The sequence below is a fragment of the Drosophila nasuta genome, chromosome 2R (assembly GCF_023558535.2).
Source record: "Drosophila nasuta strain 15112-1781.00 chromosome 2R, ASM2355853v1, whole genome shotgun sequence".
In the NCBI taxonomy this organism is placed as follows: Eukaryota; Metazoa; Arthropoda; class Insecta; order Diptera; family Drosophilidae; genus Drosophila; species Drosophila nasuta.
In genome coordinates this window covers 26,875,382-26,901,219 of record NC_083456.1, presented here as the reverse complement: position 1 = coordinate 26,901,219, position 25,838 = coordinate 26,875,382, and the positions used below count along the sequence as shown (strand labels likewise).

Sequence of the window (25,838 nt, the reverse complement as noted above, 5' to 3'; positions counted from 1 at the left end):
AGTGAAAACTTGCCCAGTGCAGCAGGAAGAGCGAAGAAGAGAGGAGAGAAGGAGGAACAGACGATGGCAGCGATGCGTGCCGCATCCGTGATAAATGGCATGGAGGAGTCGCATTTGGAGTCGCAGCTGCCAGGAGACGAGAGTATAATACGAATGTATGTGTGTGTGTGAGGGATAATTGAATTTAATTGCCCACTTAATGGTGCAATGAGCTGAGTGCAAGCAGCAAGAAAAGTAAGTAAATCTTGTGTGTGGACTTGACCAGCGGCAACAGCGACAAGATGCTTGGATACATATATTATATACATATATACATACATATATATTGATAATATACAGCCTTACTTTTCGCAAAATAATCGTGAAGCGAGAAATTTTTTAACCTCATTAAAATTATGCAACTAGAAATAAAAAATTTTGTAATTTTCTAATAATCATACTTTTTTCTTTTTTGACAGGGTATTTTTTATTTAAGTTTATAACTTTCCTAATATTTGCGGTTTTTTGAAGGCTTCAAGCAAGGATTAGTAAACATCTGATCGTCCTCGTGTATCCATTGCGTCATAGCTGCAAATGTCATTAATTTAAGCAACACTTTTCGATCCGTTGCATTTCCTACTTACCCCATTTAGTGCCTATTTTCACAGGACAGGCAGCGTGCAAGTTACGCGTCTCAAAGTCAAAGGTGTCCAGCTTTAGGTTGTACCAAAGCAAAGCCTTTCCAGCCTCTGGCTGCACCGTCAACTGGTGCGTAGGAAACATTGTTCCACCACCACTTGGCATATCATTCAGCTGTAAACAAAGGCAGCAAATATTATTCATATCAATACTTGGACTATAGAATTCTCCACTTACATACAACACTATGGTGGCAATGCGATCGTCGATGTTCGGTATGGTATCATTCAAGAAATCATTGTGACCTTCATAATGGCCGCCATAGCCATACCTCAGCATATTCGCCAGATATGCATCGCTAATGTAGAAATCTGACAAATCGGAAAATCGCTGTCGTATGCGTCTCACAAGCAAATTTTCTTTCTGTGGAAGATCTGGATTGGGCATCCAAAATTGACGCACTGTGCGATGAAACTGATAATATCGTAAGTCTTCAAGATCATCGATTTTAGTATGCATCACTTTTTCCATTATTCGCTGCAACGTCGCAATTTCTGAGCTTGAAACCATATTGTGAAACACGAATATCTCGGGATCCTCCCAGATCTGTTCCATTCGAAAAGGCGCCAGTCGAAGAAAAGGCGATGGCGATGTTTTGTAGGAGCACAAAAGCCGCGTGGGTTTTGGTTTATAAAGAGAGCTACAGAGATAAGCATTCGTGTCATGAAATCTAATGAGTTGTTCATTTTTCACTCCTTTTGGTTTGTTTTCCTGAAAATATGCCACCAACTCCTCAACTTGCGAGCTAAATTCTGGCTCCGCCTGAAGTACAAGGCGAGCAGGCTGCAAGTTGCCTAAAAGAAACCAAAATTAATTATGGAGTTGATAATGTTTGGAATTGCCTTACCTAAAGCTGTGTGTGATCTAGCTAAAAGATGCGAAATGTTGCTACGAGCTAGACCCAAGAAAGCGTAGACATCAGATGGAGCTTTATCCATTAACTCTTTGGCTGTCTCTAACCATTCGATTGCTTTGTGGTAAAGTGATCCATTAAAATAGAGCAATCCCATTTCATAGCATTCAAGTGGTGAAAGTTTTCCACTGACGGATTAAATTAAATGATAATAGACAACTATAGGTTATCATACTTAAGTCGAGTTACTCACTCAGTTTGTAGTTCGTCAATCAATCCCTCGGCAATATCACTAGCATTCAACCAATAACTTTCCTTTAAGCGATGCATTGCAACCATGGCTTCCTCAACATTTTCCAGTCGAGGTCTTCGCTCATTCATTCGCCGAATATAATCCATTTGTTCTGGTTAGTAAAAATACGTAAGAATGTTGTGAACCGATTGAAATTAGAAATCATAATTTACTTTGACCAACTGGTTGTTCCATCAACTTCTCCACATGAGTCCAATCTGCATGCATTTGTCTTATAAGCGACAAACTATTCATCGGATTGGATAGGAATTCCTCTTCTCGACCTTTGGCTGCCAGTTGTGGTTGATGTAAGTGCTTGCCAATCCTAAGAAATTATAGTATATATATCTTTGTAGTATATTATAATCTTAAATAATTTATTACTCACTTTCGCAATGTCTCGATCTTCGCCTGCAATTCTTCGATGTATTCATAGGTATTAAGTAATAGTTTCCCATTTTGATTCAACAATTGCTGTTTGTTACTTAACGATGTGACATAATCTATAATTACACTTGAATTATTCGTTTTACACGCCACGAATAACACCTTTATACAAAGGATATATATAGAATATCGCAGAGGTGTGTAAGGCACCATCTTTTCTCGCCATCTGTAGAGCACGACAACCTAGCTGTCACTTTATAAAGACGTCGATCCGCAGCGAGACTAAACGATTTATTCCACTTTATGTATAATTCATTCGTGAAAACACTTTCAGATTGCGATTTGTTGGCCATCGTCTGACAGCTAAAGACCCTTTAATAATGGAAAATAATATTGCAAAATTGAATCTAAATTATTTTTACACTTGATCAATAGATTTAATAACAAATTAAAATATTATAAGAACTTTAAAAACGTTGTTTAAAACTGAATGATTTAATTGAGTATTTTATTTGTATGCTTATTCGGAATATGAGCTGATGCTCATTTGAAGCCAAATATTGTTCCGACCTTTAATTAATTTCGCTATTAAGAATAAATAATATTCCTTTATATATTTTTATATTTTTCACTTCTTATTTAAAATCAATAACTTTTACAGATTTTGTCATTTAAATAAAAAATAATTTAAAAATATATGTAACTAATTAAACATTCCCAAGTTTATTTTTATTAATTATTAATATATTTCGTAAATGTCATGCCAAGATCTAATAAGTTTGAAATGAATATTTGTTATTGAAATACTTTCAGTATAAGAAAATAAATTGAACATTATTCTTTGTATTTCTAGCAATCGAGAGATGCATTAAAATATATTTTAAGACTCATCTTAACTTAGGGTTCAATGTAAATACGTGTTTTTGGAGGCTGCCTGCAAGGGAGAGTAAACATGTGATCGTGTTCGTACAGCCAATGTGCCAAAACTGTAAGTAAAGTTTATTTAAGAAACATTTTTATGCTTTGGCAATTCCAACTCACCCAATTTAGTGCCAATTTTAACTGGGCAACCTGCATGTTCAGTCCTCGTCTCGTAATCAAATGTGTCTGGCTTTATGCTATACCAAAGAAGAGCTTTGCCAGCCTCTGCCTTTACCGTCATGTTGAGCTTAGGGAACATTGTTCCACCGCCGCTTGGCACATCATTAAGCTGTAAGCAAAAGCAGTTTAATTAGTTGTTTAACTTAAAATCTAACTTAAGCTTCATCCACTTACATACACCACAATGGTGGCAATGCGATCCTCCATGAAAGCCCCCGTAAAGTTATAGAAATCACTGTGAATACTAAAGTGACCACCAAAGCCATATTTAAGCATCTCCATAGGATCCAGTTCCAGAACGATTAAATCTGAAAAATCTTCCATTCGTTGTTTTATGCGACTCACCAGCCACTGCACTTCTTCAGAAATTTGTGGATGAGGCAACCAAACGTGTCGAAGTGTGCGATGATTCGAATGAACGAGTTTGTCATCCTCTGCAATCACAAGTTCACGATCCATCAATGCTTCCGTTTCCCCCTCCAGCAAAGCAATCTCTGAACTGGAGATCATATTGTGGAACACGAATATATCGGGATCCCTTGAAATCTGTTCCATTTGAAAAGGAGCCAATCGAAGAAAAGGCGTTGGCGAAGTTTTATAAGAGCACAAAAGACGTGTGGGTTTTGGTTTATAGGAAGAACCACAAAGATGGGCGTACTCTCCATTAAACTCAATCAGCTTTTCATCTTTAATTACTGGAGGAATGTTTTGTTGGAAATATTCCAACAACTGCTCAGCTGAAGAACTTAAATCTGGTTCTGTCTGTAGCACATTTCGAGCAAGCTGGAAGTCTCCTAAAAGAAGTAGAAGAATTACTTTTTTTTAAGAAAAAGGAATATGAATCTGCCTTACCTAAAGCAGTGTAGGATCTAGCTAAAAGATACGAAATGTTGCTACGCTTTAGACCCAAAAAAGCGTAGGCATCTGAAGGAGCTTTATCCATTAATTTTTTGGTTGCTTCTAACCATTCGATAGCTTTGTTATAAAGCGATCCATTAAAATAGAGCAATCCCATTTCATAGCATTCGAGTGGTGAAAGTTTTCCACTAACAGATTAAGTTAAATGAAAAAAGACAACAATAAAGTATCTTAAGTCGAGTCACTCACTCTGTCTGCATGCCATCAAGCAATCCCTTGGCAATATCAGTTACATTCAACAAATAACTTTCTTTCATGCGATGCATCGCAACCATGGCTTCCTCAACATTTTCCAGTCGAGGTTTTCGCTCATTCATTCGCCGAATATAATCCATTTGTTCTGGTAAGTAAAAATACGTAATATTGTTGTGAACCGATTGAAATTAGAATTCATAATTTACTTTGACCAACTGGTTGTTCCATCAGCTTCTCCACATGAGTCCAATCTGCATGCATTTGTCTTATAAGCGACAAACTGTTCATCGGATTGGAGAGGAAATCCTCCTCTTCACCTTTGGCTGCCAGTTGCGGCTGCTGCAAGTGCTTGCTAATCCTAAATGTTTCAGTATGAACATCAATATAGTATACTATAATCTTAAATAATTTCTTACTCACTTTCGTAATGTCTCAATCTTCTCATGCAATCGATCAATGTATTCATAGAGATTCATCAATAGTTTTTCATTTTGTTCCAATAACTTTAGCTTGTTCTTTGGCGATGAAATATAATCTGTACTTTTAATAGGATTCTCCGTTTGACACGCCACCAACAACACAGAAATGCTGAGAATATTCACAAAAGATCGCAGCAGTCTGTAGTGCAACATTTTCCATCGTCTTCTGCTTCTGAAATTAGTTTAACTAATGCTTTAATAAGATGTCGTTTCAAAGCGAATCGAAACAATTTATTCCGCTGCTGGGAATTTTAGAAATTAAACTATTTTTAAGTAAAAAGTTATTTGCCCTCATTCGACATCGATAAACCATGTAGTCTAATGAGTATAATAATACAAATATATTATGTAGAGATTGAATAAATTTCACGTTAAATAATATATGGGCATTAAGACTTATAATTAAGGCCTTTGGAAATATTATTGAAATCTCTTTGTATCTAGATTCTGATCAATAATTAAGACATATAAATGTCGATGCCAATTGGCTTATATAAATTTAATTATAGAACATTACGATTGGTATTTCTAATGATAAAAAAACATTCTTTGCTTTTGTATGTTATTTATATTTTTCATTTCATTCATACTTAAAGGATGATCTCGTCTCATCATTCATCTGAGTCTACTTGTATTGACGCAACTTTGGAGGCCTTAAACACGGTCGGTTGAACATCTGTCGATGCTCAAAGACCCATTGGGTGATAGCTGCAAAAGCATTTGATTTGATTATGGTTTTAAAAGTATTTCCAAATTAAACTAACCAAATTTAGAGCCAATCTTGACAGGGCAAGATGCATGTATGTTTCGCTCTTCGTAGTCAAATGTTTCCAAATTCAAATTGTACCAGAGAACAGCTTTGCCAGGCTCTGGCTGCACCGTCAAGTCGAGGTCAAAAAACACTGTTCCACCACCACTAGACACATCATTGAGCTGTACGCAGAAGCAGAAATTCCTTTAATAAAACTCCCACTTAGACTTCATTTACTTACATAAAACAAAATTGTGGCAATGCGATCCTCGCTGCTGGAGTCGTTGAAGTAATCATTGTGAATGTTGAAATGTCCTCCAAAGTCATACTTAAGCACCTGCATGACGTCACTATAACTGTCGAGATTGAAATCTGACAAATCCGACATTCGTTTATGCAATCGCACTGCCAGTAAATTCACTTCTCTTGAAACATTTACATGAGGCAACCAAGCACTGTTCACTGTGCGATAATTGGTAACTTTTTCTCCTTCACTATTACCTACTTTGGCAGGAACCAGAAATGCTTCCGTTTCCCGATCTAAAATTGCAATCTCTGCGCTAGAGATCACATTGTGGAACACGAATATATCGGGATCCATCGAGATCTGTTCCATTTGAAAGGCAGCCAGGCGAAGGAAAGGCGTTCCTGATGTTTTATAGGAACAAAGAAGACGGGTTGGCTCAGGTTTAAAAAGAAGAGCCACAGAAATAAGCGTAGGCACTATCAAATTCGATTAGATCATTCTCAACTTTTTGAGGTTTGTTTGCTTGGAAGTATTCCAACAACTGCTCAGCCTTAGCGCTCAAATCTGGCTCTGACTGCAGCACAAGGCGGGCTAGCTCTAAGTTGTCTAAAAAAAAAGAATGTTAAACTTAAAAAAAAAATAAATTAACATAAAGTTGCCTCACCTAAAGCTGTGTAACATCTAGCTAATAGATGGGAAATTTTACTACGTGTTAGACCCAACAATGCATAGACATCTCTTGGAGTTTTATCCATTAACGCTTTGGCTGTTTCCAGCCATTCGACTGCTTTGTGATAAAGCGATCCATTAAAATAGAGCAATCCCATTTCATAACATTCGAGTGGAGAAAGTTTTGCACTGTAGAATTAAAGAGTTGATAAATATATAACTACAAGGTCGAGTTACTCACTCAGTCTGCATGCCGTCAAGCAATCCCTTGGCAATATCAGTCGCATTTAGCTCATAACTCGAAGCTATTCGATGCATGGCAATAAAAGTTTCCTTAATACTTTTCAGCTTGGGTCTTTTGCTTATAAAATTCAATTGTTCTGTGGAGGAGTTATTAATAGTTAGTTGATTCACTAACATAAGAATTCATAATTTACTTTGACCAACTGGTTGTTCCATCAGCTTCTCCACATGATTCCAATCTGATTGCATTTGTCTTATAAGCGACAAACTGTTCATCGGATTGGAGAGGAATTCCTCTTCTCGACCTTTGGCTGCCAGTTGTGGCTGGTGTAAGTGCTTGGCCAGCCTAAGAGATTGTATTATAAATAACAATATAGTTTAATAAAGTACTAAATAACTTATTACTCACCCTCGCAATGTCTCGATCTTCGCTTGCAATTCCTCAACATATTCGTAGAGATTCAGCAATAGTTTCTCATTTTGTTTCAACAACCTCAGCCTATTAGGCACAGATGAAATATAGTCTGTACTTTCAGTAATATCATTTTTTTTGACATGCCACCAACACTAAAGATAAACTAAAAATATGTACAAGAGATCGCAGCAATCCGTAGTGCAACATCGTTTTTTTGTATTATGCCTTAAAGGCTCATTTTCCTGTCACTTTATGAAGCTATCGATCTTAGGTGAAACCAAACGATTTAATTTTCACCACGGTAAATTTAGCTGTGAAATCAAAATTTCCTTCCAAGTTGAGAGTCGTTTGCTAACGCTAGACAGCGATAGACTCTGTAATAATATTTCTTACGAATTCCGAAGATAAAGTTAAGTAAAGGTTTATCATGCTAAGTTGATTGAGTGATTTGTAGATTTTAAGGATTTGAATAAAGTTTTCTGCCCTGTGGCACAATAGAATTGCGCTTCCTATGTTAGGATAATTGTTGCCCAGTCAGTTGGTAAGAAAATTGTAAATTATATATATAAATCTAATATCTAATGGCTTAAATGTTTATACCCGCTATCGATAAGGTAAAAGGGTATTATAACTTTGTGCCGGCAGGAAATGTATGTAACAGGTAGAACGAAGCATCTCCGACCCTATAAAGTATATATATTCTTGATCAGAGTCAACAACCGAGACGATATAGCCATGTCCGTCTGTCCGTCTGTCCGTATGAAACACTGGATCTCAGAGACTATAAGAGATAGATTTATAATTTGTTTTCGACAGCATTTGTTATGTTGTTTATGATCAAGTTTGTTTTAAATTTTTGCCACGCCCACTTCCTCCCCCGCAAATCAAAAAAATCGAATAACAAGCGTACTTTTAAAGCTAGAGTTGCGAGTTTTGACATATACAATAATAACTATAGTAGTTATGATTCCTGAAAATTTGGTTGCGATCAGATTGTCAAAGTTATTAAAGAAATACTTTTGTATGGGCAAAAACGCCTACTTACTAGGGGTCTTAGTTGCTTTGGTTGACAATGTGGTATATTGTGCCGTCTATGGTATATTTTGAATGCGGTACTATATCGATATACCAAATATTATTATCGGTATATCTTGGGAAAAATATCGCAAAAAATATATTTCTTTTATTCAAAATGGGTAGCGGGTATCTCACAGTCGAGTACACTCGACTGTAGCTTTCTTACTTGTTTTCATTTCATTCATACTTAAAGGATGATCTCGCCTCATCATTCATCTGAGTCTACTTGTATTGACGCAACTTTGGAGGCCTTAAACACGGTCGGTTGAACATCTGTCGATGCTCAAGTACCCATTGTGTGAGGGCTGCAAAAGCATTTGATATGAATATCATTTATAAAAGTATTTCCAAATCAAACTAACCAAATTTAGAGCCAATCTTGACAGGGCAAGATGCATGTATGTTTCGCTCTTCGTAGTCAAATGTTTCCAAATCCAAATTGTACCAGAGAACAGCTTTGCCAGGCTCTGGCTGCACCGTCAAGTCGAGGTCAAAAAACACTGTTCCACCACCACTAGGCACATCATTGAGCTGTAAACAGAAACAGAAATTCCTTTAATAGAACTCCCGCTTAGACTTCATTTACTTACATAAAACAAAATTGTGGCAATGCGATCCTCGCTGCTGGAGTTCTTGAAGTAATCATTGTGAATGCTGGCATGTCCTCCAAAGTCATACTTAAGCACCTGCATGACGTCACTACAACTGTCTAGATTGAAATCTGACAAATCCGACATTCGTTTATGCAATCGCACGGCCAGCAAATTCACTTCTCTTGAAACATTTACATGAGGCAACTTAGCGCTCTTCACTGTGCGATAACTGGAAACTTTCTCTCCTTCAGGAGTAGCTACTTTGGCAGGAACCAGAAATGCTTCCGTTTCCCGATCTAAAATTGCAATCTCTGCGCTAGAGATCACATTGTGGAACACGAATATATCGGGATCCATCGAGATCTGTTCCATTTGAAAGGCAGCCAGGCGAAGGAAAGGCGTTCCTGATGTTTTATAGGAACAAAGAAGACGGGTTGGCTCAGGTTTATAAGAGGAGCCACAGAAATAAGCGTAGGCACTATCAAATTCGATTAGATCATTCTCAACTTTTTGAGGTTTGTTTGCTTGGAAGTATTCTAACAACTCCTCAGCCTTAGCGTTCAAATCTGGCTTTGACTGCAACACAAGGCGGGCTAACTCTAAGTTGTCTAAAAAAAAAGAATGTTTAACTTAAAAATAAATTAACATAAAGTTGCCTCACCTAAAGCTGTGTAACATCTAGCTAATAGATGGGAAATTTTACTACGTGTTAGACCCAACAATGCATAGACATTTCTTGGAGTTTTTTCCATTAACGCTTTGGCTGTTTCTAACCATTCGACTGCTTTGTGATAAAGCGATCCATTAAAATAGAGCAATCCCATTTCATAACATTCGAGTGGAGAAAGATTTGCACTGGAGAATTAAAGAGTTGATAAATATATAATATATGTAACTACAAGGTCGAGTTACTCACTCAGTTTGCATGCCGTCAAGCAATCCCTTGGCAATATCAGTCGCATTTAACTCATAACTTGAAGTTATTCGATGCATGGCAATAAAAGTTTCCTTAACATTTTTCAGCTTGGGTCTTTGTTCATTCATAAAATTCAATTGTTCTGTAGAGGAATTATTAAGAGTTAGTTGATTCACTAACTAACATTATAATTCATAATTTACTTTGACCAACTGATTGTTTCATCACCTTCTCCACATTAGACCAATCTGCATGCATTTGTCTTATAAGCGACAAACTGTTCATCGGATTGGAAAGGAAATCCTCCTCTTCACCTTTGGCTGCCAGTTGTGGCTGCTGTAAGTGCTTAACCAGCCTAAGAAATTATAGTACTAATAAAGATATATTTTAGTAAAATACTAAATAATTTATTACTCACCTTTGCAATGTCTTGATTTTCTCTTGCAATTCATCAATATATTCGTAGAGATTCAGCAATAATTTCCCATTTTGTTTCAACAACCTCAGCCTATTAGGCACAGATGAAATATAGTCTGTACTTTCAGTAATATCATTTTTTTGACATGTCACCAACACAACAGATACGCTAAGAATATGTACAAGAATTCGCAGTAATCCGTAGTGCAACATCGTTTTTTGTCTTATGCTTTAAAGGCTCATTTTCCTGTCACTTTATGAAGCTATCGATCTTAGGTGAAACCAAACGATTTAATTTTTACCACGGTAAATTTAATTGTGAAATCAAAATTTTATTCCAAATTTAAAGTAGGTTGCTAACGTTAGATAGCGATAGACTCTGTAATAATATTTCTTACGAATGGGTATAAAAGAATCTTTTTAACTATATTTTTTAATATATTTTAGTTTTTAACTATATTTTATGCTTCTTTTTTTCAATGCTATATGGAAGCCATGTATTCGATTTTCAAAATTCAAGAATTTATTATCTTTCTATTATTTTTTTTTTTCAGTGTTTCCATGATCGTGTTTCCCTTAGTTCATTATTAAGTCGTCGAAGACAAAGATTTCAAAGATAAAGTTAAATAAAGATTTGTCATATTAAGTTCATTGAGTGATTTAAGAATTATAATAAATAGATCATATTATTTTTCAAAATTCCAAAAAATTTAACAAATTGATTTATTATAGATCTATACAAAATCATCACAATTTATCCGGATATACACGTGCTTTGGGAGGCTTCAAACATGGGCGTGTGAACATCTGTTCCCTTTCATGTATCCATTGTGTCATTGCTGCAAATGTTTATTGTATTTAAGCAACAATTATAACAGGGTTTTAGAATCGCGAACTTACCCAACTTGGTGCCAATCTTGACAGGACAAGATGCATGTTCGTTACGCGTCTCAAAGTCAAAAGTTTCCACGTCCAAATTTTGCCAGAGAACAGCTTTGCCAGGCTCCGGCTGCACTGTTAAGTTTAGCTGAGTAAAGATTGTGCCACCGCCACTGGGCACATCATTGAGCTGTAAAAGAATCTTAAATAACATTCGCATGTCAATTTCATTTACTTACATACAACAAAGCGGTGGCAACGCGATCGTCGGTAAATACTGAACTATTCAAGAAGTCATTGTGAAAGCCGTAGTGACCGCCAAATCCGTATTTCAGCACCTCTGACAAATAATAATAACTATCATTCAAGTCGGACAAATCCGATATTCGCCGTCTAATTCGAGTAGTCAGCGAATTGAGTTGCCTTGAAAAATTTTTATTGGGCAACCCAACGCTGCTCACTGTGCGTATATTTGACAACACCGACTTCCCATTATCAAGTACCCTTGCAGGCAGCATAAATGCTTCCGTTTCTCGCTCTAATATTGAAATCTCTATGCTAGAGATCACATTGTGGAATACAAATATATCGGGATCCTGTGAGATCTGTTCCATTTGAAAGGGAGCCAGTCGAAGAAATGGTTTTCCTGATGTTTTATAGGAACACAAAAGTCGCGTGGGTTTTGGTTTATAAGAAGAGCCACAGAGTTGTGCAGTTTTTTCATGAAATGCAATCAAATTATCGTTCTCCACTTCTTCAGGCTTGTTTTCCTTAAAATATTCCAACAACTCTTCGGTTTCAGAACTCAAATCTGGTTCTGCCAGAAGAACTTTGCGAGCAAGCTCCAATTTGTCTAAAACAAAAGCAAAAGAAAATTTTATTATTGGGTTAATAAAGTTTTGGATTGTCTAACCTAAAGCAATGAAGCTTCGAGCTAATAGATGAGAGATGTCGCTTCTTGTTAGACCCAAAAGATTGTAGACATCAGATGGAACTTTATCCATTAACTCTTTGGCTGTTTCTAACCATTCGACTGCTTCGTAATAAAGCGATCCATTGTAATAGAGCAATCCCATTTCATAGCACTCGAGTGGTGAAAGCTTTGCACTGTATTATAATAATAATTAAAAGTACAGGGTATCTTAAGTCAAGCTACTCACTCAGTCTGCATGCCGTCAAGCAATCCACTAGCAATATCAGCAGCATTCAGCTCATAACTTGAAACAATGCGATGCATGGCAATCAAGGCCTGCTCAACATTTTCCTGATTTGGTCTTCGCTCATTCATTCGCCGAATATAATCCATTTGTTCTGGTTAGAAAAAATATGTAGTAACTTTGTGAACCGCTCAAAATTAGAATTCATAAATTACTTTGACCAACTGGTTGTTCCATCAGCTTCTCCACATGAGTCCAATCTGCATGCATTTGTCTTATAAGCGACAAACTGTTCATCGGATTGGAAAGGGATTCCTCCTCTTTACCTTTAGCTGCCAGTTGTGGCTGCTGCAAGTGCTTGGCCAGTCTAAGAGATTTCATTATAAATATAATATACTATTTAATTTATTACTTACTTTTGCAATGTCTCCACCTTCGCTTGCAATTCCTCAATGTATTCGTAGTTATTCAGCAATAATTTCCCATTTTGTTCCAGCAACTGCAGTTTATCCTTTAACGATGTAACATAATCTACAGCTTTACTCGGATTATTCGTTTGACACGCCACCAACAACACATTTAGACAAAGGATATTCACAAAAGATCGCAGTAACCTGTAGTTCAACATTTTTCATTTATTTCTGCCAAAGAAGTCGTCTTATTTGTCACTTTAATATGAAATTAAATGCAGAGCGAGATTAAACGTTTTATTCCACTTCATTAGTAATTCGATTAAGAAATTATTTCTTGCTAGAAAGTTGTGCTTTATCATTCGACAGCTGCAGACCCTTTAATCATAAATTTAAAACTAGTTGTTATGCTTGTTATAGCCGAAGTATTTGAAGTTTTTAAGTGAATGAGAAGATATATTATTAACTTTTTATTGGGTGCACTTCAAGTTGTAAATTATCTTCAATAGGAAGAGACCCTGTACTTTATTTTTTTGTTACAAATCTATAATATTTATGTTTCAATTATTTAAAAAAATAACAAAGGTATTAAAATGGTACACCCTTAAATATTACTAGAAAATGTTTGAATATTTATCTCTCTTTACGTTTAAAATTATGAAGAATGTTACACTTCACTTATAAAGTAACATTCTTCGAAAATTTAATGAAGAATGTTACACCTCATTTACTCGTATAGAGAAACATTCTTCATAAATTGAAATGTTAATACAGATATAAATTAATTAATTTTCTTTTATTATCTACATATGATTTTACTCTCTTTTATACAGCTACAATATCTACTAAATAACCAATATATTCTTTATCAACAATTTCAAATATCGTATAGATTATATAATATATAAATAGATTATATATAAAAGATTTTTTGCATTTATTTAAAGAATGAAATTCACCTTATACAACACGTCTTTTATATACTTATTATCATTTGTCATCGTCCACAAGTTCCATTTCATCCACTCCCGCTTCAAAGAAAAGCTTCATAATCACTGCAAGGGTACACAAATCACCAATTAATTACAAATTTATTTAACATCACACAGTTTATTTACCCATCGAAGTTCCCACAACATTGGGACACATTGTGTGCTCAAAGTTTCCATCGTTAAATGTGATCAAAGCATCTCCACGACTTGGTTTGACGACGAAATCAATATTTGGTATAGTAAGAACGCCTCCAAAAGCAACATTGTTTAACTAAATATAAAATTAAATATTTTTTATAGATAAGTATGCTAAAGTCTCTTCTTTACTTACAAAAACAATCGCTGTAGCTTTCACGTCCTCCTGAATTATTTCTCTTAACTGGACATAAAATAAATTCATCAACAATAATTGAAATAAACTTATTCTTAAAAGAAAACTCACAATTTTCAGTTGAAAGAGTCGAAAAGTATCTGAGTTGCTAAACTTCAACACAAAAAATCCATCCATGGCTCCATCGAGTCCTGTCATGTCCTGCAAACGTTGCGATATACGCCGGATTCTTAAACTGTAGCTACTTGGTATCAGGCAACCACTTATTCCAGGCTCCTCTGCAAACTTGTGACTCTCCGGGCAGCTTTTAAAAGCTTGCTTAATGTGGCGAATCTCACGTTCGTAGATGCCTTGCTTATAGAGCATTACATCGGGATTTATCCACAGATCTTCGACTGCCAGCGGCGCCAGTCGAAGAAAGTCCGTGTACCTTTTATTATATTCGCAGCTCAAAGAATTATTCTGCCTAGGCTTGCTTTTACATTGTTGCTGCAGCTCACTAAACACAACAGGTGGATTGGAATTGGAATTGGTATCTATTAATAGTTTATCACTTGTCAACCGTTGCTTCTTTTCCAAAAGTTGCTCATTTGCTGGAGCTAACCTTAAAGCATTGGATATCGCCACATGTGCACTATATTTCTTATCTGCAAGGCTTTTACTTGATAAGACATAAAGGGAAAGATTAAGAAAAAGCAAAAACTTACCTATTTTAAGCAGCGCTTCGAACTGCATTTCATAAACACGCCAAAGGGGAATCCCAATTAAATCGTTGAGAGGCGAAGAAGTGTAATTCTCTGCTGCAACTGTCAACCATTTAGCTGCGTCTTCGTAATTCTGCTGCTCAAATAGAGCCACGCCCATGTGATAGCAGTCCAAAGGACTTAGCCTAGAATAAGAGAATCTATTTTAACAGCGAACAAAAACCTTGATTATTCCCGAGCTTCAAAAGTATACAACGCTGAAGAATTATACATTTAACACTATAATTATTTTTACTACCAAAATGATTTTAGTAAAATCTTGAATTATCATCTTATCATCTTTACAATGCAGATAGGAAACTTACCTTAAGTTCTGTTTGTTTTTCAAAAAGGAAGCCGGCGGGAAATCGTAGAACTGGACAACGGATTGCAATCGTTCGGCTGCCCGCTGTAAGCTCAAGTGTCGAGGTGTGAGCGCCAAGAGACGCTTCTGCATTTGGACTTGATCTGCAGCCAGAGGTGCCTCCATCACTCGCTGCCAAGCTGCCCAATCCTGACTCATGTGACGTATCAACTTTAAGGAACTCACCGAATTTGCCAAGTATAATTCTGGATGATCATAAACTTCCTTCACAAAGTCGCTGTACTTGGCGAAGGCGCTGTTTAAAACGGAATTTAATTTAATTTCTTCAAAATATTGTCAAAATAATGTTTAAAAATATTTAAAAAGTTACTAAAGCGTTGTGTCTTAACTGACGATAAAAAAAAGAATGTAAACTCAACCCTCCAGTTTTGGACTAACTTCAAACCATTAGTTGCTTAGTTAGTTAAGACAAAACATTAATTTTCTTTATAAAGTTTAACTGTAACATACCCTTTAATAATACCCAGTCTGTCTTGCAACTCTTTGGCATAATTCTCAAAATTAATCAACAACATTCGCTCTACATCAAGCAAATCCTGCATATCACTCTCACTAAAGTTATCACTATGAACTAATCCAGACAGCAGCAGTAGAAATATTAAGCCAACCATTTCAGTGTCAAGTTGAAAGTAAAATAATGCCAGAAAAGTTAAATAGAGCCAATAAATTACTTTTGATGCGCGGCTAATGCAATTTGTCACATTAAATTAAAAGTTAATGTGTACCATTATTTCCAATCCTATTTGAATTGTTAACGGAAATACTCTCAAACCCTCAACACCTTACAGTTTAAGAATCACTTTAAATTCAAATACATACTGCTTGCCTATCCTTGATGAGCAAGCAGTGCCGATAAACAAGCAGTCTTTAAATGCAGCGCTGCCAGATCGCGATAGTAAGTTTCTCAAAAATACCATAAACTATCTATTTGGTTCATTTTCTTTAAAAAATTTGACATATTTACATTGAAGATGCTTTTAAATTTAAAGAAAATTATTTCATCCCAAAGACAATTAACAAAAAGTTGCCAATTTTTTCCAGATACTGTTTATCTTATTTGAAAAGTACAGAAACAAATACACTTTCAAACATTGCGCCCAGTTGTTTGGTATATAATAATATACCTTTTGAAGTGTAACCAGCTGACAGTTGTAAAACTGCTACCAATTGGAAGTCCACTACGGTCACGCTACTTTAAAAATGACTCATTCGGTGGGGGAGTGAGTGAGTTGTTCAATTGCTTGGCTGCTTTCATACAAAAATAAACTCGCTGTTCCATTTGAGCTTGTTGCGACGTCTCTCTCTCTCTCAGTTGCACTTGCAATCTCAATTGAAACGGTTCGCAGTGCTGCCTCAACAAGGCGTACGTTACACACACAACTTGAGATAAAAAGGAAAAAACAAATTGTAACAATTTGTGCTAAAGCAAATCAATAATTCAACAGGGCGGACGCAAAAAGCTCTGAGTGTGGTATATGTGATTGCAATAAATAATTATTACAGTTTTTAAACAGCAGACAGAGAGAGGACAACAGAAACAGATACCACAACGACATGCTACTGCAGAGAAACAAGTAAAAAAGCGGCATATGGTTTCTTTCCTTTGCTAATTTTGTGTTCACTGCATAATTTAATTAGTGTCTCGCTGTGTGTACATTTTATTTACTTATATTTTTTTTTGTGTATTTGTTTGTCTCGATCCCTTCGCACATAATCGCTCTCTTCCTCCCACTTGAACTCACAATTGTGCTGCTTGTCTAGACTCTTGAGAGTTTTTTTGCTTCTTATTTGCGTTTCAGTTTTATCTGTTGACATATGTTTGTTCTGTATGTGTAACTGTGTGCTCATATGTGTATGTATGTATTGTGTTGCTTACTACTTCATGTTCGCTGCTTTATTTACATTTTGTTTTGTTCATCACATTCTTGCCGGCATTGCCATCGGCATAGAGAGCGTGGCCAGCTGTTTTGCTTTTATTAACATGCTTCACAAATCATGATAACGAATGTCACCCCCAAAGTTCATTGCTTATTAATTTTAATCGCCCGCATAATCATCAACGTGCGTGTTCATTTCTGTCGAATATTTGGTGAGTTGCTTAGTTTGTTGAATGTTATCAAATTGGGCTGGTAGCTCATTAAGCCGAATACAGTATGGCAACGCTGTGCGCGCGACTCGTTCGCTCTCAACAAAGTTGTGCTGCTCTTTGGTGCTTGCTCTTACGCTCCATTTATTTATTCACATTCTGTTCTTCGCCTTTTATTTATACAAAAACGATAAAGTGTCTTTTATTGATTTGAAAGCCGCGAACGTGAACGCAACTGGCGACGGATTTGTTAATTGAAAGCGTTAATCAATCAACGCTATATCACTCACTGCCCACACAAATAACAACAACAGTCGTCGTCTGTTGCTTTTCGTGGTCGTCGTGGTGTTATCACAAATTTCGCGCGTGTTTTTTTTCATACATACAACAAAAAAAAATTAAGGTTGAGAGCATTTTTCATATACAAGGTACCTGATTAATAAGAGTTCCCATTATTTATTGACGAGTACACAGCAAATGCATTGTTAACACGAGTGCGCGAGTAGATAAGATAGACTCCAGTCTAATTAAACGATTTGAGCGACAAACGCCCACGCAAATAAATACTAACACACGCACACTCTCACGTGCATTTGTTGAGTGAAACTTACATGTGTAGAGATTGCAGAAACTGCTCACACTCATGCACTTTATTGCTTGTGTCCTTTTGTTGTTGTTGTGTTTGTCTGACAGTTAACTGTGATTTGTAAATATTTGCGGCCATATGATTTGCTCACATTACAATTGAAGACGATGCCACTGTGGCGCATTGAAGTGGGAAAGAGAGAGCAGGTGAACATTACTCGTGCTGAACGAGTCCGCGGGGGGTGATGGGTGGAGGTGGCAGTGGAGGTGTCTCTGCCTGGCAGCAGGCCAACAGAGCAATGCGCAACAATAGACGGCAATTACTACACATCAACCACAACACACACAAACACGTACGTGTGTTGGGGATTTGCATATATACTATGTGCGCATACATACGTAAATCGTATATATGTATTTACTCGACATGATAAGCTACAAATTCCACTCGAATGTGAGCGCCAACTTGTTGAGTGAGTGAAGGCAAAGCTTTTGATTAGATATAACTGTTCATTTAAGTAAGAAACAAAGCTGCAACAGGCAAGAAGCATAGAAAATCGATTAGAGCGTAAATTGTTACAGTTCCCCAGTTCTTCCCCATTCATTTAACGCCTATCATCGGCATCGAAACTGCTCGATTTGAGTTTAAGGCTGCCGCGCGTCAGCTGATTCAGATCGATTATGGACAGGTACGGCTTTGGGGGCACACTCACACCAGGTGGCACAGGCATCTCCATCGTCAAGGGAGCAGCTCCACGCTTGCTGCGACTACCAACTCCAGCTCCTCCTTGATGCTCACACACACCCAAAGAATACTGATCATGCAGTGCACAATTTGCTGTGGCGGCGCGTCGATAGTTTCGATAACCACTAAAGCTGCTGCTACCAGGCGCAATATTCATCGGTCTCGTTGGTGAATACCCGCCCTCATCCGACGAAACGCCACCTGCCGAGTCGTAGCAGATGCTCAGATTAGTGTACGAAATGGGCGCATGACAGCGTGTTGTCTTCGCCCTTGGCTTCACCTCGTAGCGTGTGCGGGAACGAGAGCGAGAATGATGTGTGCGCGGACGTCCTCGACGCTTGCCCTGCAATCTCATTTCGGAGACCAGCGGCATGGGCAAGACATTAATGAAGCGATAATACTGCAGCAAGGTGCGCGTCAAATTACGACCAACACGATGATCTGAGGGCGGATGATCAGAGGAAGATAGTCAAAACACAGTTGATCAAGGATAAACCCAATACTTACAGCCATCCTCGTTGTACAGCGCTATAGTCTTGCCATCGCGCAGATAATGACCCGCCATGGACACCTCCAAAGTGTAGGCGTTGACCGTGTCGCTGAGACGCTCACAGCAATAGCGACGCACGCTGCCCGCCTTGCGTTCATCCGCATTGAACATGGTGTGCTCAGCGACATAATCCTGGGCATTGCTGGCGAAGAGACGAGGAAAGACCAGATGACGCTCGTAGCGATAGACATCCTCGTAGGTGTTGCCATAGATGAAGCAGCCATGCATGCTGCTATTCGCATGCAGATCAATCACAAAGTCAATCTGATAGGTCTACGATGGTAGTGTTGTCCCCGATATAATTACATTATTAAACGATAAGTGTAATCAACTCACATCGGAATTGTCTAGTTCCTTCAGCACATTCCTGATGGCATGCAGCTCCGGTTGCGTGTACTCCGATGCCACATGCCAATTGCGATTCATGTCCTGGCCCATCAGATTGCATCGATTGTTACCCAGGAAGACACCATCCGGATTCACCATTGGCACAATTTTAAAGACGAAATTCTCACGCAGCACTTGCGCTATAGGATGATTGCCCACCAGAAACTCAATCAATCCTTGGCACACATGCGAAGCAGGAGCTTCACTCGAATGCGTGCGACACAAAATCACAATGACACGTATGAAGCTGCGTTCCAAGCGATTCGTGGAGCGCTGATTGTGCGTCACCTGATCAATAGTCACCAGATCCACATTGCGATTTTGCTGGCAAAGGATACAGACTTCAAAAGCAATTCAAATGGAGGATAAAGTACTGCACTTACCAAGGATTTAACAAGCACACAACGTGTGAAACGTTTCTCGGGTCCCTGACGTGCATCGATTACATTCAGATATGATTGCAGACGAGAGTAGCTGTAAGGCGATGCCAAAGCAAACATGTACACGTCCTCCTCCTTGTCAAAGTTGAAACCAAAGCTAAGCACATAATGACCCTGATGCATGGCCGAGCGATAAAAGAACACCTGACGCTTGGGCAAACGCTGCCACTTGGGACGACTCGAGGATTTGACAAGAGGCGTCAGTCCACAGTTGAAAAGATTGCGACTCTTGCTGATGTTGACAATGTTGAAAAGCACACGCTGATCCTGTTTCACATTGTCCACCGTAAAGTTGAACCAAAAGCGATAGCGTGGATTGCAAGTGTCGGGGCGTAAGAACAAATCGTACTCGAATTCACCCACCAACTCCGCTTTGCCCAAATTCCCTGTCTCGAAGGCTGCATCGAAGCACAAGTGTCCACGCTTCGCTTTGCCGCTCTGACCAGGTGGACGTATAATGACCCTGGAGACATTTCCCAGTCCTCCCTCGCCATCGCTGTCCTCACTGTCTGTAAAGGGAGAGTGAAGATGATCAGTTATAGAATATATATCTCTTAATTATTGTACCATCTGAGCCACGCTCATACATGCTCGTATGCTGCAACGGATCACAGGCTATGCCCAGCATTTTGAGCGCACTTTTACTTCGACACAAGTGGTGCTAACAGCGTGCAAAGCTCTTCTAATGCCACTGCTAATCCGTTGCAGCAGTGCTGCACTCATAAGTTGCCACAACTGCCACCTGCTGCCCATCATGAAAAGGGACTTAATCCGCGTGTTATCTTTAAACTTGATATGGCCACGTATGCGTGTCTTGCCTATTGCAAACTGCCAAGCAAACTGCCTCAAACGTCATCGCATCAAAATTGAATAGTCGCGGTTGCGTTTGCTGCCTGACTGCGCCTCAAGGAGCCGCCAATAGGCATATTACTTTCTTTGCGGAAGTGTCGTGATTTATGAACTGAACGGAACCGAACCCAAGCGGGGAACAGCAGCCTAGCCGCCACGTCTTAGGCATCCACTCACCTGAATCACCCATGCCGCCTGCCGCTTGATTGGCTTCCTTACCACTGCTGCATGTGCGGCGACTTCAAGAATGCTCCTTTGGCTTTGCTGCACTCCAGCTGCCAGCACATTGACCTGCTTGGAATTAAAAATAGAATTTCAATTAAGACAAGCGACTTCACTTGGCCACGCCCACTGTTCACTACCGGATTTTTGTGTGCGCCTTGAGAGCTTTCACTTTTCTTTTGCGATTCGCGTGCGATGTCTTTTGTGGGGCGAGAACTTATAGATTCCAATCAGAGCTTAGTTTAGAGTGAAGGAGACACTATGCGTCGACGGACTAACGATGGGCTAACTGGCCGTTTGAGCCGAATTGGGCTGAATGAACAGCGTTGCCTTGAACGTTGCCGAGTCCTGTCTAATGTTTTGCTTGGCACTTTTGACGTTGCCATACACACCTCCTCTCCCTTAACTACTTACCACCTGATCACTCACGTGGTGTGCCAACTGCGACTCCGTCAGTTTGGTTCTTGTTTGGTCGATAAAAACGCGCACAGTTGGCATTGCGGTTTTGGCCAGAAATATTCTTACACAGCAATTTTGCGCGTCACGGCAGTCTTTAGTCTTTAGTCTTTAAACAGCAAAACGCCAAACACTGGGCAAAACAAAGTTGGCAGACCAACCTAATTGCCTGCAGCTTGTTGCAGGCGCACCACAGGAGACACACACACACTCACACAAACCCATAAATATAACACACAACTGGCAACTCGCAACAAAGTAGTTCACCAGGGCTAATCAATAAAAGCGTGTGGCATACGCGTAATATTTATGACTGTTCATCAGTCGTAAAGGGAAAACTTATCGTTAACATGTCCAAACGCAGGTTGCCCTTTTTTACACATACCAACACACACACTCTCACACAGTTCATTGAATTTGTTGTTGTTATTATTGTTTTTGTTTTTTTTGTTGTGCCCATTTCAGTGAAATGACTTCACAACGCTGTTGACCCGCAATAACTTTTGTTGTCTTCCTGTTTTTGTTATAGATTAGGCAGTGTGCGCCCACCGAAGCGTTGCAGAAGCGACATGGATAACACCTCCACCTCGGATATAGTTATTATCAATGGCAACTCGCATCCGGATCTCGCCAATATGGTGGCCGAGCGCATGGGCCTCAAGAACGGCGGTTGCTCGGTCTTCCACAAATCGAATCGCGAGACCATCGTTGAGATCAGCGACTCGGTGCGCGGCAAGGACATTTACATCATACAAACGGGCACCAAGTGAGTGAGCAATTCATTTAACATATGTATTAGCTAAATAACTAATTATTCGTTGTACCTTACAGAGATGCCAACAACAATATTATGGAATTGCTGATTATGGCTTATGCTTGCAAGACTTCGTCGGCTCGTTCCATTGTTGGAGTCATACCATATTTGCCCTACTCCAAGCAGTGCAAGATGCGCAAGCGTGGCTGCATTGTGTCCAAGCTGTTGGCCAAAATGATGTGCACTTCAGGACTCACTCATATTATTACCATGGACTTGCACCAGAAGGAGATACAAGGCTTCTTCGATATACCCGTTGATAATTTGCGCGCTTCGCCATTTCTGCTGCAGTACATTCAAGAAAGCGTGAGCTTTATACTCAGAATATAGTCCATGAAGTGTTATTAATGCGTTTCTCTTTCCTTTAATAGATACCCGACTATCGCAACTCAGTGATTGTGGCTCGCAATCCTGGCGTTGCCAAGAAAGCCAACTCTTATGCGGAACGTTTGCGTCTAGGACTTGCCGTCATACACGGTGAGCAAAAGGAGGCTGAGAGCGATGAAGTCGATGGTAGATACTCGCCACCACCCACCAGGTGAGTCTCTAAGCCAAAGTTGCGCAGCCACTGCTCGTTTTATGTTTAGATTGTGTTTAGGGCTTCCTTTTATGACGCAAGCCTTTAAACTGTCTAGTATTGAATTTCGTATTCCAACAAGTTCCTGTAGAACTTTTGCGAACTGCAATTGCGCATTTCTTCATTCGCCCAGCTTTGTGTGTTTTTTGTCGAGTAGACCAACCAAGTGCTCTGTAATTTAGAGCTTGTGCACTCGCAGCTAGCAGATGAATATTATAATTAACATATGGAAGTCAGTCGCGTAGTTTGATTTGCATTCATCATCCACACACTTGAACCTTTGTGGACCGTTTCGCATTACTCATTTGTTGTTTCTCTGTACTTCATGGCAACAACTGTAGTTATATGTTTGTTCGCTGTTATTGCTTACGCATTTTTTGCAAATTTATTTTGCTGTAGTTTTGAGTTTTTGTGGCAAGTTACAAAATGCCAACCAAACGAAATTTTGTTCCTTATTTCTATTATTTGTGTCATGCAGGGCGTATAGCAATATATTAGGAAATTCTATTGAAATGTGCACACTATCGGCGTCTAGGTTTGTATCTAAACTATTCAAATTGATAATTGATTGTTTACATTTCTTTTTTTTTATGCATTATTTTCAATGATAAGCAAATTGTATATGTACTATCATTTTTCTTTTTTGGTTACGATATCGACAATGCGCGACAACCACGACAATCTCAACCAAAACCACAATCTCAACCTCAAACATGCACCACACACACAAATCGAAAACAACAACTGCACTTGCCAACTACCACCACGATGCACCACGAACACCTCACACTTGAATCATGCCAAAAAATGCCAATTGCCACACTAATCACAAGAAACTCTACTCCACAACATGCACCCAGCAGCAGCCGCACACGCACCACATCGGTGTCGGTGGGCGTGCCCGAGCATCCGGTTAAAGTCAAGCCTCCGCTTACTATTGTGGGCGATGTGAATGGACGCATTGCCATCATGGTGGTAAGTACAACATTCTTAGACACTGACTTGTTTACTCTGCTAATACTGGCTTTATTTCTTTCATTTAGGATGATTTGATTGACGATGTGGAATCATTTGTGGCTGCCGCTGAAATGTTAAAGGATAATGGTGCCTGTAAGATCTATGTGCTGGCCACACATGGTCTGCTTAGCTCGGATGCGCCGCGTCTGCTTGAGGAGTCGGTGATCGATGAGGTGCGTATTCTTTATTAAAATACTTATATGCTACGTCTAATAATATTCCTCTTGCTCTGCAGATCGTTGTCACCAATACCATTCCACATGAGATACAGAAGTTGCAGTGCAACAAGATCAAGACGATTGATATCTCGATACTGATTGCTGAAGCCATACGTCGCATACACAACAAGGAGTCCATGTCTTATCTGTTTCGTAATGTCACATTAGAGGATTAGGCTTACACCATCCACACACCCACACGCATCCACACACCAACCACACACACACATTACATTTACAGTGTTACAAAATGTCACAAAAAAAGAAAATGCCAGTGAAGTTTCTTCATGGAAGTTGCGCCTTTATATATTGTTTGTTTTATCCCCCCTCCTCCAAGAAAACTCCCCTCCCCGTCTTTAATTTTAATAAATCAAATATTTTATAGTGCGCCTTGCGCACAGCTGCTCAAATAAAATTGAAATATGCTTTTAAATTGGCTATTTGTATTCATTTCCATTTGACGACGGTTTGTTGATTTGCTTTTCAGTTTGACAAAATTCCATTGCATACTTTTAGGCTGCGCCATTAAAAAGTCGCTTTGCTGTAGAATACACTTGCACACATGCACAGACACATGTTGTAGAAGTATTGTATGAATACAAAGTCGTAGTTCTCACTCGTTCAACTCATCTTAGTACCAAAATTCCAACAATTTTTCACAATACTAAATAATAAGCTAACTCCAATTTACAAACAAGCAAGGCCACTTCCGGCATATACAAAACAAAGCAGAAAAAAAAATCAATTAAAGCTAATCATCATTTTTTTGTAAGCTTATCAAATTGCAATTGTTAATACACAACCACAATGGTCATTTCGGATTTTGTGAATGGCTGGCGCTATTCACAATTGATTGTTAACACACAATTGTTAAAAAGGGGCAGCTAATCTCGACTGTAAATCATAAATGGGGTTTTCTTTAAATTTATATTAGCCATAAAAAATACAATAAACAAATAATATGCAATTGTAGTTGTAAATTACTAAGTCGCATAATTTTGCATTCATTATGACCAATTACGTACAGTTCTAATCAGACGGCGGTTTTTTCTAACAATTTATAATACGAAACTCAATAATAATAAATATTATACTTAATTGACTGGTCAATTGTTTCATAAATTATTTTGTCACTTAATTTTGCTACGTTTATAAATTTCAATTATTCCAAACGGGGCAAACCAATTTGTTTATTTTTCGACCCCAGATATGGTTTATATTTATATATTTTATTTGTTTGCAACTATTGTGTAAGTGCAAATTTGCCTTTGGGAACGCAAGCTCCAATAATGGGGATGCGAGTGTTATGAAGTTTAGCCAGACTGACAGATGGGCATGACAAAAGATATTTAAACAAATATTTGCACGTTTGCTTTTTAATGGTTGGCGGAAATGAGAACAACTTGATAAGATTACCGTATGTCACAGTCTAAGTACAGTGAATGCCCTGATAAATTGCCAACCCTAAACGATGTGTAGGTAATTCACCTTTGAATATTTCGACAGTCGACAGATGTGATTTTTATTGCCATGAACTTTACTCTTTCCTGAGTACACTATAGTGCAGCTGCACTGTGCTTGCATATCGCAATTGCAGTTGCCGTTATGATTAAAGAACTAACAATCAGAACTAGCTATCAGAGAGGCAGGTTTCGTACATTTCTCATTCGCGAGTCTGTGATTATTGAAACAACAAATATTGGAATTGTGCACGTCCCATAAATTAAATATGAGCTGTGCTAAGGGCTTTTCAAACGTCGAGTG

At 38.5% G+C, this 25,838-nt stretch overlaps 6 protein-coding genes across 15 annotated transcripts; 1 reads left to right on the top strand and 5 right to left on the bottom strand.

Moving 5' to 3' along the window:
• Window positions 1-435: 435 nt before the first annotated feature.
• Window positions 436-2,426, bottom strand: LOC132785559 (prolyl 4-hydroxylase subunit alpha-1-like). Its single transcript, XM_060791709.1, has 7 exons — window positions 2,212-2,426; window positions 1,997-2,148; window positions 1,785-1,935; window positions 1,526-1,719; window positions 856-1,472; window positions 624-792; window positions 436-567 (listed from the first exon to the last, which is right to left on the bottom strand). The coding sequence occupies exons 1-7, from the start codon at window positions 2,421-2,423 to the stop codon at window positions 488-490; spliced, it is 1,575 nt and encodes a 524-aa protein (XP_060647692.1). The 5' UTR covers window positions 2,424-2,426; the 3' UTR covers window positions 436-487.
• Window positions 2,427-3,044: 618 nt separating this feature from the next.
• On the bottom strand, window positions 3,045-12,930 carry LOC132785179 (uncharacterized). The gene is made up of 28 exons (XM_060791171.1): window positions 12,684-12,930; window positions 12,483-12,634; window positions 12,271-12,421; window positions 12,024-12,217; window positions 11,350-11,963; window positions 11,132-11,300; window positions 10,983-11,070; window positions 10,233-10,322; window positions 10,018-10,169; window positions 9,815-9,956; window positions 8,896-9,376; window positions 8,668-8,836; window positions 8,532-8,610; window positions 7,223-7,312; window positions 7,008-7,159; window positions 6,812-6,950; window positions 6,608-6,759; window positions 6,379-6,507; window positions 5,896-6,302; window positions 5,668-5,836; window positions 5,533-5,611; window positions 4,845-5,075; window positions 4,631-4,782; window positions 4,419-4,569; window positions 4,164-4,357; window positions 3,486-4,105; window positions 3,252-3,420; window positions 3,045-3,196 (listed from the first exon to the last, which is right to left on the bottom strand). Exons 1-28 carry the CDS (start codon window positions 12,893-12,895, stop codon window positions 3,108-3,110), a joined length of 5,616 nt encoding a protein of 1,871 aa, XP_060647154.1. The 5' UTR covers window positions 12,896-12,930; the 3' UTR covers window positions 3,045-3,107.
• On the bottom strand, window positions 8,284-10,447 carry LOC132784390 (prolyl 4-hydroxylase subunit alpha-1-like). Its single transcript, XM_060789981.1, has 7 exons — window positions 10,233-10,447; window positions 10,018-10,169; window positions 9,815-9,956; window positions 9,560-9,753; window positions 8,896-9,506; window positions 8,668-8,836; window positions 8,284-8,610 (listed from the first exon to the last, which is right to left on the bottom strand). Exons 1-7 carry the CDS (start codon window positions 10,442-10,444, stop codon window positions 8,528-8,530), a joined length of 1,563 nt encoding a protein of 520 aa, XP_060645964.1. The 5' UTR covers window positions 10,445-10,447; the 3' UTR covers window positions 8,284-8,527.
• Window positions 12,931-13,620: 690 nt separating the features above from the next.
• On the bottom strand, window positions 13,621-17,774 carry LOC132784391 (prolyl 4-hydroxylase subunit alpha-2). 2 transcript variants are annotated; one of them, XM_060789982.1, is made up of 7 exons: window positions 15,579-15,738; window positions 15,070-15,363; window positions 14,708-14,889; window positions 14,112-14,647; window positions 14,001-14,048; window positions 13,796-13,940; window positions 13,621-13,732 (listed from the first exon to the last, which is right to left on the bottom strand). In XM_060789982.1, the coding sequence occupies exons 1-7, from the start codon at window positions 15,668-15,670 to the stop codon at window positions 13,668-13,670; spliced, it is 1,362 nt and encodes a 453-aa protein (XP_060645965.1). In that variant the 5' UTR covers window positions 15,671-15,738; the 3' UTR covers window positions 13,621-13,667. The 2 variants fall into 2 exon arrangements, with proteins under 2 accessions (XP_060645965.1, XP_060645966.1); XM_060789983.1 differs by lacking the exon at window positions 15,579-15,738 and adding an exon at window positions 17,647-17,774 and having other exon boundaries at window positions 13,637-13,732.
• LOC132784393 (phosphoribosyl pyrophosphate synthase-associated protein 2) lies at window positions 16,439-24,523 on the top strand. Of its 8 annotated transcripts, none has more exons than XM_060789985.1 (8): window positions 16,439-16,702; window positions 21,978-22,214; window positions 22,280-22,568; window positions 22,634-22,800; window positions 23,318-23,374; window positions 23,703-23,814; window positions 23,883-24,029; window positions 24,092-24,523. In XM_060789985.1, exons 1-8 carry the CDS (start codon window positions 16,683-16,685, stop codon window positions 24,248-24,250), a joined length of 1,188 nt encoding a protein of 395 aa, XP_060645968.1. In that variant the 5' UTR covers window positions 16,439-16,682; the 3' UTR covers window positions 24,251-24,523. The 8 variants fall into 8 exon arrangements, with proteins under 8 accessions (XP_060645968.1, XP_060645967.1, XP_060645972.1 ...); XM_060789984.1 differs by having other exon boundaries at window positions 23,673-23,814; XM_060789989.1 differs by having other exon boundaries at window positions 16,440-16,599; window positions 23,673-23,814; window positions 24,092-24,522.
• On the bottom strand, window positions 18,313-21,979 carry LOC132784389 (cytosolic carboxypeptidase 6). Of its 2 annotated transcripts, XM_060789980.1 has the most exons (6): window positions 21,133-21,979; window positions 20,948-21,061; window positions 19,865-20,430; window positions 19,431-19,805; window positions 19,052-19,367; window positions 18,315-18,985 (listed from the first exon to the last, which is right to left on the bottom strand). In XM_060789980.1, exons 2-6 carry the CDS (start codon window positions 20,958-20,960, stop codon window positions 18,405-18,407), a joined length of 1,851 nt encoding a protein of 616 aa, XP_060645963.1. In that variant the 5' UTR covers window positions 20,961-21,061; window positions 21,133-21,979; the 3' UTR covers window positions 18,315-18,404. The 2 variants fall into 2 exon arrangements, with proteins under 2 accessions (XP_060645962.1, XP_060645963.1); XM_060789979.1 differs by having other exon boundaries at window positions 18,313-18,985; window positions 20,489-21,979.
• Window positions 24,524-25,838: the final 1,315 nt, after the last annotated feature.

Bases quoted from the DNA above. Each gene is read 5' to 3' on its own strand.
- LOC132785559 (XM_060791709.1), bottom strand. From the start codon at position 2,423: ATGGTGCCTTACACACCTCTGCGATATTCTATATATATCCTTTGTATA. The intron at 2,149-2,211 runs GTGAGTAATAAA...ATAATTTCTTAG, and splicing joins AAGATCGAGACATTGCGAAA to GATTGGCAAGCACTTACATC. The intron at 568-623 runs GTAAGTAGGAAA...TGACATTTGCAG, and splicing joins GAAAATAGGCACTAAATGGG to CTATGACGCAATGGATACAC.
- LOC132784390 (XM_060789981.1), bottom strand. From the start codon at position 10,444: ATGTTGCACTACGGATTACTGCGAATTCTTGTACATATTCTTAGCGTA. The intron at 9,957-10,017 runs GTAAATTATGAA...ATTCCTCTACAG, and splicing joins GAAACAATCAGTTGGTCAAA to AACAATTGAATTTTATGAAT. The intron at 8,837-8,895 runs GTAAGTAAATGA...TTCTGTTTACAG, and splicing joins TTGCCACAATTTTGTTTTAT to CTCAATGATGTGCCTAGTGG.
- LOC132785179 (XM_060791171.1), bottom strand. From the start codon at position 12,895: ATGTTGAACTACAGGTTACTGCGATCTTTTGTGAATATCCTTTGTCTA. The intron at 11,964-12,023 runs GTTAGACAATCC...CTTTTGTTTTAG, and splicing joins TCGAAGCTTCATTGCTTTAG to ACAAATTGGAGCTTGCTCGC. The intron at 6,760-6,811 runs GTGAGTAACTCG...TTAATTCTACAG, and splicing joins CTTGACGGCATGCAGACTGA to TGCAAAACTTTCTCCACTCG.
- LOC132784391 (XM_060789982.1), bottom strand. From the start codon at position 15,670: ATGCAGGATTTGCTTGATGTAGAGCGAATGTTGTTGATTAATTTTGAG. The intron at 15,364-15,578 runs GTATGTTACAGT...CGTTTTAAACAG, and splicing joins AGACTGGGTATTATTAAAGG to CGCCTTCGCCAAGTACAGCG. The intron at 14,890-15,069 runs GTAAGTTTCCTA...CTCTTATTCTAG, and splicing joins AAAAACAAACAGAACTTAAG to GCTAAGTCCTTTGGACTGCT.
- LOC132784393 (XM_060789984.1), top strand. From the start codon at position 16,683: ATGCTACTGCAGAGAAACAA. The intron at 22,215-22,279 runs GTGAGTGAGCAA...TGTACCTTACAG, and splicing joins ATCATACAAACGGGCACCAA to AGATGCCAACAACAATATTA. The intron at 23,815-23,882 runs GTAAGTACAACA...TCTTTCATTTAG, and splicing joins GACGCATTGCCATCATGGTG to GATGATTTGATTGACGATGT.
- LOC132784389 (XM_060789979.1), bottom strand. From the start codon at position 20,549: ATGCTGGGCATAGCCTGTGATCCGTTGCAGCATACGAGCATGTATGAG. The intron at 20,431-20,488 runs GTACAATAATTA...CTCCCTTTACAG, and splicing joins GTATGAGCGTGGCTCAGATG to ACAGTGAGGACAGCGATGGC. The intron at 19,368-19,430 runs GTGAGTTGATTA...CTACCATCGTAG, and splicing joins AGGAACTAGACAATTCCGAT to ACCTATCAGATTGACTTTGT.